Genomic DNA, 17,010 nt, shown 5'->3' on the forward strand with positions numbered 1-17,010 from the left:
AGTACAACCTCAGATAGAATTACTGTTTGTATTGATCAGGCTCTCTTTCTCCCTGTCCATCTCCTTTCTTTCCTTCTCCATCATTCACCCTCTTTCCGCCTTATTCCTTTTTTTTTTTGGCTCTCTTGGGTGCTATAATGTACAGTACAGGAAATGCACTCTCACTGTGGCCTCATGGGATTGAAAGGCCTTCACAGACCGTCTGTCCATCAGTGTATGCCTTGCTCACTGTCCAAAAGCACTTACAGTCTGTCTTCTGAAACATCAGCATCTGATCTCTAAACAGAGTGCCTGTTTCATCTTCCCATCTGGTTGCTGCATTAGATTTGAATGAGGATGAATGTGCTTATCTGGGTTTTAATCTGGGTTAGATGCTGTCTAGGCTTGGGTTTGATTTGATGTGTTTTTGATCCGGATCAGAATATGTTGTAGTTACTCCCTGCAATCGGGATGGGGTTTGAGAATATTTTTGGTCTGTATCAGAACCTGATTTAGTTGAGCGTAATTCTGATCTGGATCAGAATCTGATTTAGTGACTGTAAACCTTGGATGGGGTTTGATCTGGGTTAGAATGTGGTTTATATGCTGGGTGGGATAGAGTTTGAGTTGATATGTTTTTGATCTGGATCAGAATTTGTTGCAGATACTGTACAACCGGGATGGGGTTTGAGAATATCTGTATCAGAATCTGATTTAGTGACTATAAACCTGGGATGGAGTTTGATCTGGATTAGAATCTGGTTTATACAGGTGCTGGTCATATAATTAGAATATCATCAAAAAGTTGATTTATTTCACTAATTCCATTCAAAAAGTGAAACTTGTATATTATATTCATTCATTACACACAGACTGATATATTTCAAATGTTTATTTCTTTTAATTTTGATGATTAGAGCTTACAGCTCATGAAAGTCAAAAATCAGTATCTCAAAATATTAGAATATTACTTAAGACCAATACAAAGAAAGGATTTTTAGAAATCTTGGCCAACTGAAAAGTATGAAAATGAAAAGTATGAGCATGTACAGCACTCAATACTTAGTTGGGGCTCCTTTTGCCTGAATTACTGCAGCAATGTGGCGTGGCATGGAGTCGATCAGTCTGTGGCACTGCTCAGGTGTTATGAGAGCCCAGGTTGCTCTGATAGTGGCCTTCAGCTCATCTGCATTGTTGAGTCTGGTGTCTCTCATCTTCCTCTTGACAATACCCCACAGATTCTCTATGGGGTTCAGGTCAGGCGAGTTTGCTGGCCAATCAAGCACAGTAACACTATGGTCATTGAACCAGCTTTTGGTACCTTTGGACCACTGAGCAACAGTCCAGTTCTTTTTCTCCACAGCCCAGGTAAGATGCTTCTGACGTTGCCTCTGGTTCAGAAGTGGCTTGGTAGCCCTTTTCCTGAAGACATCTGAGCGTGGTGACTCTTGATGCACTGACTCCAGCTTCAGTTCTCTCCTTGTGAACCTCTTCCAAGTGTTTGAATCGGCTTTGCTTGACTGTATTCTCAAGCTTGCGGTCATCCCTGTTGCTTGTGCACCTTTTCCTACCCAAATTCTTCCTTCCAGTCAACTTTGCATTTAATATGCTTTGATACAGCACTCTGTAAACAGCCACACCTTTCAGTAATGACCTTCTGTGACTTACCCTCTTTGTGGAGGGTGTCAATGTTCGTCTTCTGGATCATTGCCAAGTCAGCAGTCTTCCCCATTATTGTGGTTTCAAAGAACAAGAGATACCCAGAATTTATACTGTAGGGATGGTCATTTATTCAAACTCAAATGTAAATATTCTAATATTTTGAGATACTGATTTTTGACTTTCATGAGCTGTAAGCTCTAATCATCAAAATTAAAAGAAATAAACATTTGAAATATATCAGTCTGTGTGTAATGAATGAATATAATATACAAGTTTCACTTTTTGAATGGAATTAGTGAAATAAATCAACTTTTTGATGATATTCTAATTATATGACCAGCACCTGTATACTGGATGGGATAGAGTTTGATGTGTTTCTTATCTGGATCAGAATCTGATTTAGTGATTGTAAACCTGGGATAGGGTTTGAGTCTGGGATAGAGTTTGAGTTCAGAATCTGTATCAGAATATGGTTTAGTTACTGTAAACCTGGGCTGAAGTTTGGGTTTGCTTATCTGGATCATAATCTGCTTTAGATTCTGTAGATCTATGGTTTGAATTTTGTGCCTCTGATCTGGATTAGAATCTGCTTGAATGGAATTTGATCAGGACCAGAATGTGATCCAGATCGGAATCTGGTTTAGTTACTGTAATCCTGGGGCTTAGTTTGAATTGAATCTGGTCTAGTAAGCCTAGAGTTGGATTTGACTCTGCATGTTTTTGCTGTACATTAAAGTAGTTGGTGACAGTCGCACCCTGTTGACAATAGAGCAACATTCCTGCTGTGTTGAGCAGGATCCTACTGTTTACCCTAAACTGTGTTTGAGAGAGAGAGATGGCCATCATGTGATTCTGGACTGACTTATTTTACTGGGTGTGGTGCATGCGGGAACAGCCAGTTAGCAAACCTTACTTACACAAAAGTGCCGAGATACACTGCTTTAATGCAGAGGGACAAAAACAGATAGTATTATTTGGAAAGAATTTTTCTTAAATATCATGCAACATTCTTGTTGCATTGTCATGTTGTGTCATCATACACCTGTTCTCAGATCAGTGCATGAGATAAACAGTGTGAGCTCACTTTCACAGGAAATGTTTAAAAGTAACATTCCGATCAGTTTTTTCCTGACTATCAGCACTGTTCTGGAAACAGAAAACTGAGAACTGACCTTTCCAGAATTTTTAAGTCTTTGTGGTCTTTTGCTTTCTTATTAATTACATGGCATCTTTTACTCACTCAGCCAGCAATTGGAGCGGCTCTGTTCAGCGTATCCATGAGCGTAACTGCATATAATGTGTTTGTCTGTGCATGTGCATATGTTTATGTTTGTGTGTGACTTTGGGAGTAGAAACTCTGTGCTGCAGTCTCCACAATACGGGCTTTTGTACCCAGTGTTTGTTTACAATGCTGCCTTCTCGCTTTGCATAACTCCAGCAGGGAGGGACAGTCAAGTGATGGAGAGAGAGGGTGAAGGAGACGGATATAGAGAAAGAGAAGTGGGGGGAGGGAGAGAAAGAGAGATTGTGAGTGGTATCAGTGGAATTTGTTTGTGTACACTCTTTTATCTCGTCTCGAGCCTCTGGTCAGATGATGTCATAGTCCAATGTCTTTGTGATCAGAGGTGACAGGACTATGGAGATGGAGGATGGTTATTTTTTTAACTGGGTATTGCCAACCACCTTACGTTACCTTTACACAATTGCACAGTTCAGTATAGCTGTATCATAATTGGATCATGAATGAAACTCTGCCGAAAGCGCAAGATGTCTTTTTCCATATCTGTGGGATCAGTTTCAGTCTCTCTTCGTGCTGTTTTTTTTTCACCGTTGTCCCATACGGCACGTCATAGAAGTGGCTCTGGGAAATGCTGGTTGCAGAGTTTCTGCTTATAGATGACCTGATTCTTCATGGAGCCATTCTTGAATTGAACTAAATTGTGATTGAGAGATCTAAAAAAATAAATAGATGCCTTGTTTGCAAAAATTAGATTTTTTGTTTTGTTTTGTTGCTAGGGTGGAGTAATAGAAAATCTCAATATTTTTGTATTTGATTTTTGAATATTTTCTAAACATTTTGAGATTCATAGATTAAAGGTTTTTACTGCATTATTATTTTTGTATTTCTATAATGGTGTTTACAGTTTTCACTTGAATGTGAAAAGTTTTATTTAATGTTATATTTAATTTTATATAATTAATATTATTTGTTTTAATTTTATTATATTATTACTACTTTAGTGTAGGGTTGTTCCGATTCCGATACTAGTATTGGAAATTCCACCGATATCAAAAAAATTCTGGCTTGAACCCTTGTACCGATCCGATACCATTTTTAAACAACACCTATAGTTATGCGCACTAGCTTTGCTTAACGCTGCAAATCGGAAATCAATTCTTCTTCGCTTGAAATTGTGCTGTGTTGCCACAAGCAACCACTATTTAGAGTAGCGAAGAATAAATACAAACGTGCTAGCACATTGCCAGTAAATCACTCGCATATGCGACTAAATCTTCACCCTGGGTGACTAAATAGTGTATAATATTAGCCACTGGCTAATAAATGCTCAGATTTTACTCGCCAGTGTGTGAGTTGGAGGCTATGTATAAGTTTAGCACAGATATATTGTCACTCTCCGAACACTCTGAGCGCTTCATAGTTTCATTCTCCGTCAAGCGATCTGTGCTATTTTTCAGATCATCTGAATGAATGGGCAGCGCACCTGTATTTGACGTACCGTAAGCTCTAGTGTGAAGTGAACGACTCACCGTTGCATTGCTTTTTTCCTCACACGCAAAGAGAGAGAGAGTCTTACATTTAGCGCGTCAATTCTGCATGGTATGTAAACAATATTCTTTGTTGTATTTTCCTGTCAAAATAACAGAGTTCCTTTGGAATTCTTCAGCTTTTAAGAACTGCCGGGTTCTCTGGTAGTAGGCGGAGCTAATAAGCAAACGACAATCTCATTGGCTGGCGCTCACCTATTATCTTCCCTGGTTTGATTTCAGCAAATCAGTTCAATGACATGAACAACGTGATTAATATTCATGAATCCAGCAGCTCGTTAATCCTTAGTGCGTTTTATGTTGTTCTTAGTAGAATTCATAGTATGATAGTATGACAGTATTATTGATAGTCCCCCGTTTTTTACAGAAATACTGGATGACCAAAAAACCACCACCACCAGTTCAGTTAAAATGACTGTATTCATACATGGTTACCAAGTTTTAATTATAATTGCTAAAGTTATATCATTAAATAATACTCAATTATCATAATACATTTACAGTATAATGCTTGACTGACTGATGTTAAGAGTGTACTTTTAGATATTTAAATAGATGTGCCATTTTCCAAACATTATATATTATATTTTTTTGTTTACTCGCCAGACTATCTATCTATATCTCTATCTATCTATCTATCTATCTATCTATGGTGAAGCACACCATAAAATAATTGTATCAATTCATACAGATCTAGTAGTACATACAGCTGTATAACCAGATACACACCCAGGTATCAGTACTTAGTATCGGCCGATACCCTGAGCCTAGGTATCGGAAACGGTATCGGGAAGGGAAAAAGGGTATCGGAACATCTCTACTTTAGTACTTAACAGTAACAATACTTGTTTAATGTAACTAAAACACAGTAAAAATCTAGTTTCAAATAATCTTGGCATAGTTTCCATGCTATTCAGGGCTTGCAAAATTACAAAATCCCTGGTAGCCCTTAGGGCAGGCATTCTTCAGATTTTGGTAGCCCAAAATAAATTAAACTAGTCCGAATTAAAAAGACATCAGCTGAACTTCACTGTGGACAAATCAGCAAAAACTCATGGTTTCGAATCATATTAAGGATTATATTAAGGACAATATGTAGGCTACTTTTTCGATACCACAGCAAACATTTATTAAAGGCAAGTGAACCATCAGTAATAAAATAAGAACAAATAAATATTTCAAGCACAGATAAACTATAATAAAGCTACAAATAAAAAGTAAGGTCTAATATTAGTTTTCAGGCATAGAAATGAGAGCCCTGCTGTTTTCCCAAAGAAGATGGATATTTCATTTATCATTTTCGGTCCCACTTTATATTATTTGGCCTTGACTACTATATACTTACATTTGAATTAATCATTTGGTACAATGCACTTATTGTGTACATACATGTTTTTACACTGTACTTATATATTTTTTTTAAATACCTATATGTAATTACATCTGTAATTAATTTCTGTAATTACATTTATAATTATACTGTGAGACCCATCCCTTACACCTTAACCCACCCTTAAACCTACCCAAACCACCAAACCTATCCCTAACCTTACCCGTATCCCACCTCAATAGCAGAAATAGTGTTTTGCAATACAGTATGAACTAGGGCTGGACCAGAATAGTCGATTATTCGAATATTCGTTCGGTGGGTTGGCATTCGATTTTCAATTTTGAGATTCGCATATTCTTTTTTTTATTTTTCTTTAACACCTGGCATCCCCCGCGAAATGGTTCTCATTCGCCTTTGAACATGAATCGCCCATGAGTGAACGTCATGATTCAGAGATTCATTTTTGAGAAGACATAAATGCCAAAGACCTCAGCTGTGTGGGAGCACTTTAAATTGAGTGAGGACAAGACAAAGGCAGTGTGCCAAATATATGTGATTTGAAACTGGCCTACCACAACAGCACATCAAGTTTGAAAAATCACTTCTGTAAGTAGATTGTTGGTGGAAAAAAACGAGCTGCTTTTATCCGCCATGTTAATCAGTAATTTTACACATGATAAAAACGTGCACTTAATTTGCTTGGAAAATACTTGCGACGTGTAAGGCAGTCAGAAAAAAATTATTTTATTGAAACTGTTCGTTAATTAAAATGTGTGATGCTGTTATTGAAAGTGTGCTACAGTGTTCTTTATTTATTACAGTTCATTGAACTTCATTTATTTTCCGTTCTTTTATTTAAATAGCCTACCCTTTGCGGTGTAATTACTGTCCTTCTAATTTCTGATTCGGGAGTGATTTGTTTATTAGAAAAATGTTAGGCTACCTTTATTAAAAGTATTGCTCTTAACAGACCTGTGTGTTTTGTATCACTAGTGCAGTGTCTGTTCTTGGAGCATATAAGCCCTGCCCGCGTGAGGCGCACCGCATCTGGCTTGCGCGGTTCTGTAGTTTATTAAAAGTTTATTAATTCTGAACGTGTCGCGTGTACATATTACACCAAAATGCCACACTGCACTCCCTTGGGTCCGCAGCAACACACCCGCCACGCGTGAAATCGATTGGATGAACGGTTCTCAACATAATAAAAATGCAAACAGACAGACAGACACAAAGAGATTCCTGCCTTTATTAGAGAGAAGAATATGTTCAGCCCCCTCCCTCTGAAGCTTCGAATATTCGGTGTTGATTACTACCGAAGCTTTGAAGTTAAGTTACATAGAAGTTAAGGCCACCTAATATAAAGTGTGAGTTCATTTTCCTTTATATCCAGCAATATAACAATAAACAGCAGTATTTACTTATGTTTATTTTGCACCAAAACATTTGAATAATAATATGAAATATAGGTATGAGATGTTTGACACATGAAAAATTGAGACATTTTTAGGTGATGCAAAACAATTGTTGAATCTGTTGAGTTTTGAATGGATTGTTTGAAACCATTTGAACTGAACTTTTTTTTCTACTGAAGTTAAAATCAGAGAGACTATTAAATCCTCTGTCTTAACACAGACAAAAATTAAAAATTAAAGTAGACTAAAATGGCCCTATAAAAAGGTAATTACAGCTTTGTGATATTCATAGTGCTGCATAATTTTTACTGGCAGTAAAAATCATTGAGTATATTGTGAGCATCCAGTATATCGCACAGCTTGGGAAGCAGTGAAAAAACAAAGCAGTCAGATATATCATTGTAAAAGTATGATTAGCTTAAGCTATTTGTTTTACATGTTATGTCAGATGAGGGTGTGAGTCAGCTCCGTCTGTCTGATCTCACAACACTGCTCTCTCATTCTTCAATTAATAGACCCGGACTGCCGCACCCTCTTCTGCAAGCAGGGCATCTGTTACCTCATAGGTCAAGCATCACTCACTCCAGCTGTGTGTGTGGATGTCAGTGCGTCAATGTAAATTGCAGGGGTACGATTTTTCCAAACAGCCACCCGCCTGCGTAATGTATATGTTTTGAACCTAGGGGAAAATTTCTGTATTTTTAGACAAACAGTTTCCACTTTGGAATGGAACAAACGTAGATATGTAGTCTGGATATAAAACTTACAGCAGCTGCCCAGTCATTTTGTGAATGAAGGAATGTCCTAAAGCAATGTTCCCAAACGGGGGTTTGTGAGTTGATAAAAAGCTAATAATTGATTAAAACAAATGTGACATTAATATAAACAAATGAGACTATGCAGTTAATCAAAATACATTTTTTTTTTAAATTAATTTGCGATTTATCAAATTAAATTCTGCTTCTCACAAACTCCATCTCGGCAAGTTCTGTGACTTTAACATGCATTTTGGAATGCTATGTGCGCTAGATGCACTTTATTTTTATTATCATTTGCGTAATTTCCAACTTTTTGCTGGACAGATGTAGGGATGTGCGATATTATCGGCCTGATATCGGAATCGGCCGATAACTGCTTTAAATGTAAATAGCGGCATCGGCCCAATATGAAAAATGATGCCGATATGTCTTGCCGATAGAAGGAATATGTTAACTCACATGTGCTCAGGGTGTGCTAGTGATTAGATCATGTCAACAGTGTGGCGCATTCTTGAAGCAAAGTTTTGTCTGAATTAGTGTTGTCACAGTACCAAAATTTCAGTATTCGGTACCGATACCAGTTAAAATCCACGGTTCTCGGTACCAATTTCGGTACCACATGCAAATTAAAAAATACACTATTTTTAATAATAAAGTCAAACAAAAATATTGTGCAAAAATCAATGCGATTCTTTATACTTATTTAAATTGTGTTTCAAGTTTTTCCGCAAGTAAAAAAAAGTATGAAAAATCGTAAACAGTAAAGTTTCACCCAAATTTAATTTGTCTTTTAATTAATGAAATTTAAACATTTTATTTTTTTGGATTATTTCTTTAAAAATAAATATAAATTTTTTTTCAACAGTAGTAATAGTATCACATCACAATTGTTGACATTTTGACGACAAAACACAGCTGGACTCAAATGAAGGTGTAGAACCATCTCAAGGATGATCAGAAGAAATGGACAGCACCTGAGTTAAATATGAGTGTCACAGCAAAGGGTCTGAATACTTAGGACCATGTGATATTTCAGTTTTTCTTTTTTAATAAATCTGCAAAAATGTCAACAATTCTGTGTTTTTCTGTCAATATGGGGTGCTGTGTGTACATTAATGAGGAAAAAAAATGAACTTAAATGATTTTAGCAAATGGCTGCAATATAACAAAGAGTGAAAAATTTAAGGGGTCTGAATACTTTCCATTACCCACTATATATTATGTTATATATATATATATATATATATATATATATATATATATATATATATATATATATATATATATATATATATATATATATATATATATATATATATGTGTGTATGTGTGTATGTGTGTATATATATATATATATATATATATATATATATATATATATATATATATATATATATATATATATATATATATATATATATACACATACACATACACATACACACACATACATACATACATACATACATACATACATATATATATATATATGTATATATATATATATATATGTATATATATATATATATATATATATAATGTGTGTGTGTGATTTTAAATAAAACTAAATAAAATACTTACTAAATGATTTTGTGTGTGAATATGGAATATGTCTTCATTTTATTGATCTACGGGATATGAGTGACAAAAAAGTTTGGGAACTCCTGTCCTAAAAGTGCAGGCTGGCTTCCATGGTACCACAATATTGTCTAATTATCTCAAATAAAAAGTGCGCTGTGTAGATAGTCAAATATTTTAATGGATTTTGGGGTTTGGTGGACTGTAATTGACATTGGACATGCCTTGTTTCCTTCAGTATACTTCCGTATACGCTTTTCATCTGTACTGTTTGAGTCAATGATACTTACATCACCACTGTCTCACACACCTCTTTTAGATTCCATTCTCTCTCTCTCTCTTTGTCCCTCCCTCACTGACTTTACTGCAGTTGCTGGTGACACATCAGTGTTGGTACAGGAAGTGTGCGTTTTCACAAGCCTCTAAAGAAAAGGAGGGAGAAAGAGAGGAGAGAGTGAGAAAAAGCAAGGCGGTAGTCGTAATGACATGTATTTGAAGCGCTGGAGTGAAGCCAGAGCGGGCTAGCAGCGTGCTGATGACATCAGCCTCCCCTCCTTCTATTCTGCCATTGAAACAAACGCTCTCTTCACAGAGTGAGAGCAAGAGAAAGGGAGGGAGACTGGAGAGAGAGAGCCAGCGCTGTTAAACCATATGGAGTGAATGAGAGTGGCCGTTTATCCGCTGAGCTCTAGGACCCATCGTAGACAGGAAGAGTTACGTGAGCGAGGGAGCGTTGCTACTCTCTGCTGGGAGTCTATCCTCACCATTCCCTCGTTCACTCAGACGCTCACACATTCCCAGAACAAAGTTTCCCCGTGCGGCATTCTGGGCTGGATGGAGCAGATGATACTCCTGCAAGCAGTCTGAGGAAACAACATAGTCTTGTTTTTGTTGATTCTCTTGTCGCAATTCGTCTTGCTAGAGGTGCTTCCACTCTGTTGGATCCTTATGGGCCTCTCAGAGCCCCACAGCTGATCTGAGTGTGTGTGTGTGTGTGTGTGTGTGTGTGTGTGTGGACGAGCACACGTGTGTGTCAGTGTGCGTTCGGCAGCATGCGCTTCTTCACAAGCCTGAGCAGAGGCTGAAACTTTGCCTGCCTGCAGGCGAGACAGGATGCGCGGGTGAGTGCGACGGACGTTTGGAGCGCAAAGCCAGCGGGACTGGCTGAAGAAACCAGTGCCTTCTTTTTACCCACAGTCCTCTGGTGGCGTCATGCTGAGTCTGCAGGATTCTGTGTTCTTTGAGATCAGCATCAAGTCTCTGCTCAAGTCCTGGAGTGGGAACTGTGAGTACCACACTCTAATGAATACACCATGTGCTTTATTAAGATGAAATGTCCAGCTTTTTGTGTATATAGTCTGGGATAGTGCGTGATGGTTCCTAAAAATTGCTGGCTGCGACAGGCCCACATACACACCTTCTCTTCCGCATAGACGCAGATTAGTGTTGGTCAATGCTGGTCGAGTGTAGACTTGATGTTGGTCAATGTTGCTTCAGTTATGGGTTGTGTAGTGTGAGCACTGAGCAGAGCACACACTTGACCTAAAGGATGGGTCAACAAACATTTCACAGTGTCAGTGACATGTTTTGATCTTTTTCAGCTCATAACTTCAGCTGTATCACTTGATATGTTCAAAACCCCATTCACACTCTCTCTCGGGTCTATAGGCACTTCTGAACAGTACAGATGTGTGTGTGTGTGTGTGTGCGCGCGACTGCTGACTCTGTGTTCTGCAGTGTGGCTCTGTCATCGTCTTCTGCTCCTCGCCAGGTTCTCCACCTTGTTCTGTCCTCCCTTCGTCTGATGTCCTCTTTGAAGGTCTTGGGTTTCACGTGATGAAGGTTTGACAGCAAAGGAAGTGGCATGTAGGATAATGGTGGAAGAGCCAGTGAAGAGTCCGATCAATGAAAGGAAACATTAGCAATCCCAATGGAGAAAAAGAGGAATAGGATCGTAATCATACATAATGATGTAGACATACACACACACACATCTATATGCACCCACTAGCACATAATGTATTTCTTGGGAATATACTTTGTTCTTGTACCTTTTTTTTTATTTTTAGTTTTTTTCGTTTTTTTTTTAGGACTGTGCTGGAGTCTTCTTTTAGAGATTGTGAGTCTGTGAATGTGTGTTTTTGGAATTAAATGTAATGATTCATGCATTCACATTAGTTATAGACTTTTTAAACTTATTTTATTTTATTCTTAAGGTTAGACTTCTAGTTTTGCTGCTTTGCATGTATTATGAACAATTATTTTCATTTTTATTTTTTTGGATCTCTGAAATTAGACAGTTTTGCATCTGTTATTAACATGCAGTTCTCGGTGTAGTGTGATTATTAATTTTATCCCTAGTTAGGCAGTTTTCCACTTTGCATCTCAGACAGATGCTTGAGCAATCTGTCCTCTTTGTGAGCTTGTGCTTTTTAAAATGCAGCTGATTCATTTCCGGATGTAGATGAAGTTCTTTGTGGATTATTTCTCTGTGTCAGTGAGCAGGAGTCATGCGCTGCAGGTCCAGCTGCAGTTAAAGACCAATTCTGCATTTCATATCCCAAAAACACTACTTTTTAGCACTTTCTGAAGCTCACTGCTATGGTTGTGCTTTCCATTAGTAACATTTTTGGTGAGATGTTTTCACTTCACAACTGATAGTCACTGTTGACTTGGGTTAAGTACATCAACAACTACTAACGTCCAGCACTTTTGGCAGTTGGAGTTGGCATGCAACAGTAAGTCTCTCTCGCTTTCGCTCCCTCCAGTCTTGTGTGTTGGTGCCAATTCCTGTGCGTTGGGCCTCTCTGTTCAAACAATGAGGAGCGAGACCTAGTTTCAAGAGCTGGTGACAACCAACTGAACCAGTGGACTCTTCCACTCTTCCCATTGCCCGTCTCTGCTTAGAAGTCAGGCCAAAGACACAACTTTATGGCTCCAAATAAGAGCTACATAAATGAGAAAGCTGCAGATGAATTCTGTTGAAACTGTCTGTAGGTCTGCAGAGAGACTCGATCAGAGAGATTGGTGGAATCTGGGCATGTTGAGACACTGCAGAAATAATGTTGACACTTTATTAGAACCATAGCAGATTAATATCTCCCTCTTTCAAACACACAAACCCCTTTAAACTCCATCATGCATGAAACAGGTGTAAGCCCACCACAGAGGATTCAGAGAAAGCTTTGGTTGAAATGGCTGCATTTTTTGCTAGACGAAAAGTGTCAGAACACATTCTTATGTTGTATTTTCAGCATTTCCACAAGGGGCCCAGTACTTTACTGGAAGACATTAATGTCCAGTGGAGAGTGGTTTGGGTGGTAATGAATAATTAACATCCAGAATAATTATTACATAATTATTCACGGTAATTAGTCCTACAAAACGTACTATGTTATTCTTTCAGACATATTGTTTTTGTGTGGATATATTAATGCATTCTTTATTTGTGAATTTTACTAGGGTTAATAAGTGGACTGTAATGGCTGCTTTCACAACCAACCACAAAACGACAATTGTATTAAAATATCAGTGATCTTTAAAAGGTGGCTTAGCAGTTTTGCCGACTGCTTAAGCATGTTTGGTAGAGTTTATTTACCTGTTTTTAGATAAATATCCGAGTCATAACACGTCTGGTTTAATAGCATTTGAAGGCAGATATTTAAAGGCATCTCGTGTGCCCTGTTGAGTGTTCACATTTGATTATGGCCACATTAGTGCTAGAATGCATGTTAAATATGTACAGTGCAATGCATCAGAAGGGCATTTATTTTCCTGTGTTTGCATATTTGTTTCTTTTATTTTAGATTGATTTGGTTTGGTGGAGTGCAGAATACTGTATAGTCACTTAGAAAATTGTATATTCGTAATTTGGAGCAAAAAATGATGTATAACAGTCTTGTGTGTATGTGCCATGCAGGTTGTTCTGGCCTCACTTGATCAACTTTTCATTCCTGAGCCTGGTCGTTGGTACCTAAACTGCGTCAAGCACGTCATCTCACACTGCTGTGATTTAGAGCAGCGATCACCTCTGTCTGTGTCAGGCTTCAGCTAGCTGAGTATAATGTGTTGATGTGATGATGTCATTGAGGTTATTTGATCTCTGTGTGTGATCTGCCTGCTCTCTGTTGGATAGATCGCATCCACATGACTCTGTCCTGGAAATCATAGCGTTTGTGTGTGTGTGTGTGTGACTCTGTTTGCGTCTCACTTACCCAATTAAAGCCCTATTTGGATGGGACTAGTTTCCCCTGAGGAGTTTAGGTAAATTTGAGCTCTGCAGACATACAAATCCCAGAGACATACTAATTGTTTCGAATTGTTTGTTTTTCTTTTTCAATAATTTGGAGTAAGTTGACCTACTATTTTTCGGCTAACAAAATCACAAAATCCTATGTTTAAAAGGGAAATATTTGTGAAATTATTTCAATTGTGGGAAAAAAGTAGGGGTGTCAACGTTAACGCATGCGATTAATCAAAAAATTTTAACGTGTTTATATTTTTTTAACGCAAATTAATCGCTTGATAAGGTTTGACCCCAACTTCTTCCCGTCATTGCAGCGTGGAAGGTTATCTATCATTGTGTGACTAGGGTACAGCCAAAGACTATAGAATACCTTAATATCTTAAAGAGACTTTGGTACAGCTAACCAGTGTTGCCAGGGTAACGGCACAAGTGGGCTATTTTGAAAATACAGTTGCGGGAAAAAATTACAGAGCCGTTTTGGGCTACTTTTTTAATGTACCGCGGCTGCCCAAAGTGTATATAGACAAATAAAAATTAAAAAGATCCTTTTATTAATGTGTATTATACTTGGAAGGCAACTTAAGAACGGAGAGGCGGTAACATCACAAACAACGTGAGTTTCAGCAGAGCACATGTTAAGGCTTTTACACAGCAGAAATAAACATGACAACAGCCACTATAGATTATATAAGATAATAAACACACGATTACGATAGGATATGGTCTGTATGTGATTTTTTTTAGTTTAATGTGCACATCTGAAATGCTAATTTGTGCAGCGATATAAAAGGCTATAAATAGCATATTTTAACAACAGTAAACAACCAAATTCCACGTGATCGCAAAAGGAAGTTATTACAAACACTCGATGGTGGTTTGAAGTGAGTTCTGAGTAAAAGTGCACTATTAATCACATAAATTGTCTTATGAAGCTTGATGCTAATATTAGCTCTAATGCAGCTGCAGAACAGGTCTGATTCTTCTTCATAATGCATTTTGTCATAATACTTCACGTAAGGTCGCAGGAAATGTTTTGTTGTATTTATTTAGAAACACTTTTGATAATAGTTGGGTAAATTTATACTGGGATTGAAGCGATGTGGCTTGGTAAACGTTTTATTGCCAGTTTAAAGGCTGATAATGGCTGAATAAAAACAAAAGAATAATGATAAAAGAATAATTAGGATTATGTCTCATACCTGGCAGAAGTGTGAAAGGTTATGTTTCCTTAAACTAGTTTGTCATGCATTTCTTTATTTCAACACATTTACAGGTAAATCCTAGTATTTTAAATTTGTGATTAATCATGATTAATCACAGTCCATGACTGTGATTAACGCGATTACATTTTTTAATCGATTGACAGCACTAGAAAAAAGCAATATTGAGTAATGTAAATTTTCAAATTTTGCTTTGATCAAAAATATTTAGTCGGCTAGATATTGATCTAGAGCAAACTGCTCTTAAAAGGCCATTTATTTTTGCAAAGAATCAGTTGAACCAAAAATCAGTCTTAATAATGCATTAATTGAATTGGTCAGAAATTATGAAATTATTTGGAAAAATCCCAGTCTAATAATCACAAATGACTTTAAATGCCATCTAATGTAAATTCATTGACCTGAAATTACTTATGAGTTGTTTTTTTTTTTTGTTTTTGAAGAATCTGTTTAACCAAATAGCGATCTTAATGATTCATTGATTTAAATTGGACTGAAATAATAAACTGATTTAAAAAATCTGAATCTAGTAATCACAAATTACTCTAAAATGCATTTAGCTTATATGAAACAGTTCTTTTCAGTAAATCAATTGAACTGATTTACATTTGCATCCTAGGTATTTATGATTGAATTGATTTTAAATGCTAAAAAGATTTCAAATCACAAATGACTAGGTATGTCAAAGTTTGACTCAAAAATCTTTTGGACACTAATCTTGTCCGAATTCATTTCTGACAGTATTTGCAGGAAGTGAGAGTGCTAAAGCACACAGTGCTCAGCTGTGTGAGTTCACATGCATTCAGGGAATCATGTCTTGTGTAGCTCAGAGTATCAGAATGTCCTAGCAAACAACAAACAGACTCTGCATTAATGGCCCCTGTGTGTGACTCCATTCCATGTGACTGTCTGCCTCACTCTGAGGCACAAATGTGTGCTATGGGGTCAGCAATGCAGCCCAGTGTGTCACAAATTATCCAGCACATCCACCAGAGGAATGAAGAGAAAGATGAACAGAGAGAGAGACTTGCATTTTTCCTCCTCGCTTCTTTTGCTCCTCTCTTCTTTCTGCATCACTGAGTGGAAAAGTACAATGTTAGAATGCCCGTCAGCAGCCCCGTCGGCCAATCAGACATGGGCCTGGGGACCCTGTTACACTACCGGCCAATGAAAGCTGGCAGCGTGACATCATAGGGATGGGGAGTTGTTGCTAAACAGGAAACAAAGAGTGAGTGTTTGTACATAGACAAACAAACACGCAAACAGCTCTGGGGACAGAGTCTTGCGTGTGTCCCTCTCTCTCGTCCTCTGATTGTGTGAATGTTTTTGTTATATTATTGTGGGAGATGTGGGAGTTGCTAGGTGTGACCCTGCTTTCTCCTCTGAAAAACTCATTAAATTTCACAGGGATTTTTTTTTATTCATCCTCCTATTATTGTTTGAACTTCTCTCGCCTCATCATGGTTTCTCCAGCAACCTGTGGGAGACAAGGGCAGGGATTTCCTGAGCGGAGTTGACATGTGACACGCTCACACACACATACGCGTGCACACTTTTTCCAGTCTTTCTGCATTCATGTCTAGATTGAAAAATGTGAGTTGTACCTTAATCCACACATGCAGTCTTTATCTGTACTCAAGAAAAACAGGGTATCAGTGCATTTGAATGCTTTAGAATGCCAGACTACTTAGGACATTAAATCAAATTACATTTTTAAATTGAATTTTTATGTTTTATTATTTAGTTAAATGTTTATGTATTGTGCATTTTATTTTAGTATATATTTATCTTTTTTTATTTGTTTGTTTTTCAATTGAATTGTATTTAAAATTTAAGGAAATCCACTGCTTAAAAGACGGTTTTTTAAGTTTAATAAATGCACAGTGTTTCCAAAGCTGATGAGTAATTGTCTTAAATAACCATGTTCTCCATATTGATCAGAATAATAATGATGAAGATTTTTTGCATTTCTCTATGGGTTAGGTTTAGGGGTGGGGGATAGAATATAAAATTTTTCAGTAATAAAATCATTATGGCT

General features: G+C 37.3%; 1 protein-coding gene across 8 annotated transcripts in view; it reads left to right on the plus strand.

Moving 5' to 3' along the window:
• fryl (furry homolog, like) overlaps positions 1–17,010 on the plus strand; it is a 106,870-nt gene that overhangs the window by 34,929 nt on the left and 54,931 nt on the right. For 3 of the 8 annotated variants that reach the window (XM_058756073.1, XM_058756074.1, XM_058756076.1), the window contains exon 1: positions 10,285–10,791. The exons of the other annotated variants lie outside the window; for them this stretch is intronic. In XM_058756073.1, coding sequence (XP_058612056.1) covers positions 10,719–10,791 — 73 coding nt within the window. In that variant the 5' untranslated portion in view covers positions 10,285–10,718. Of the gene's footprint in view, positions 1–10,284; positions 10,792–17,010 lie in introns of those variants that run through there. 8 annotated transcript variants of the gene reach the window in all.

The sequence above is a fragment of the Onychostoma macrolepis genome, chromosome 20 (genome assembly GCF_012432095.1).
Source record: "Onychostoma macrolepis isolate SWU-2019 chromosome 20, ASM1243209v1, whole genome shotgun sequence".
Classification (NCBI taxonomy): Eukaryota; Metazoa; Chordata; class Actinopteri; order Cypriniformes; family Cyprinidae; genus Onychostoma; species Onychostoma macrolepis.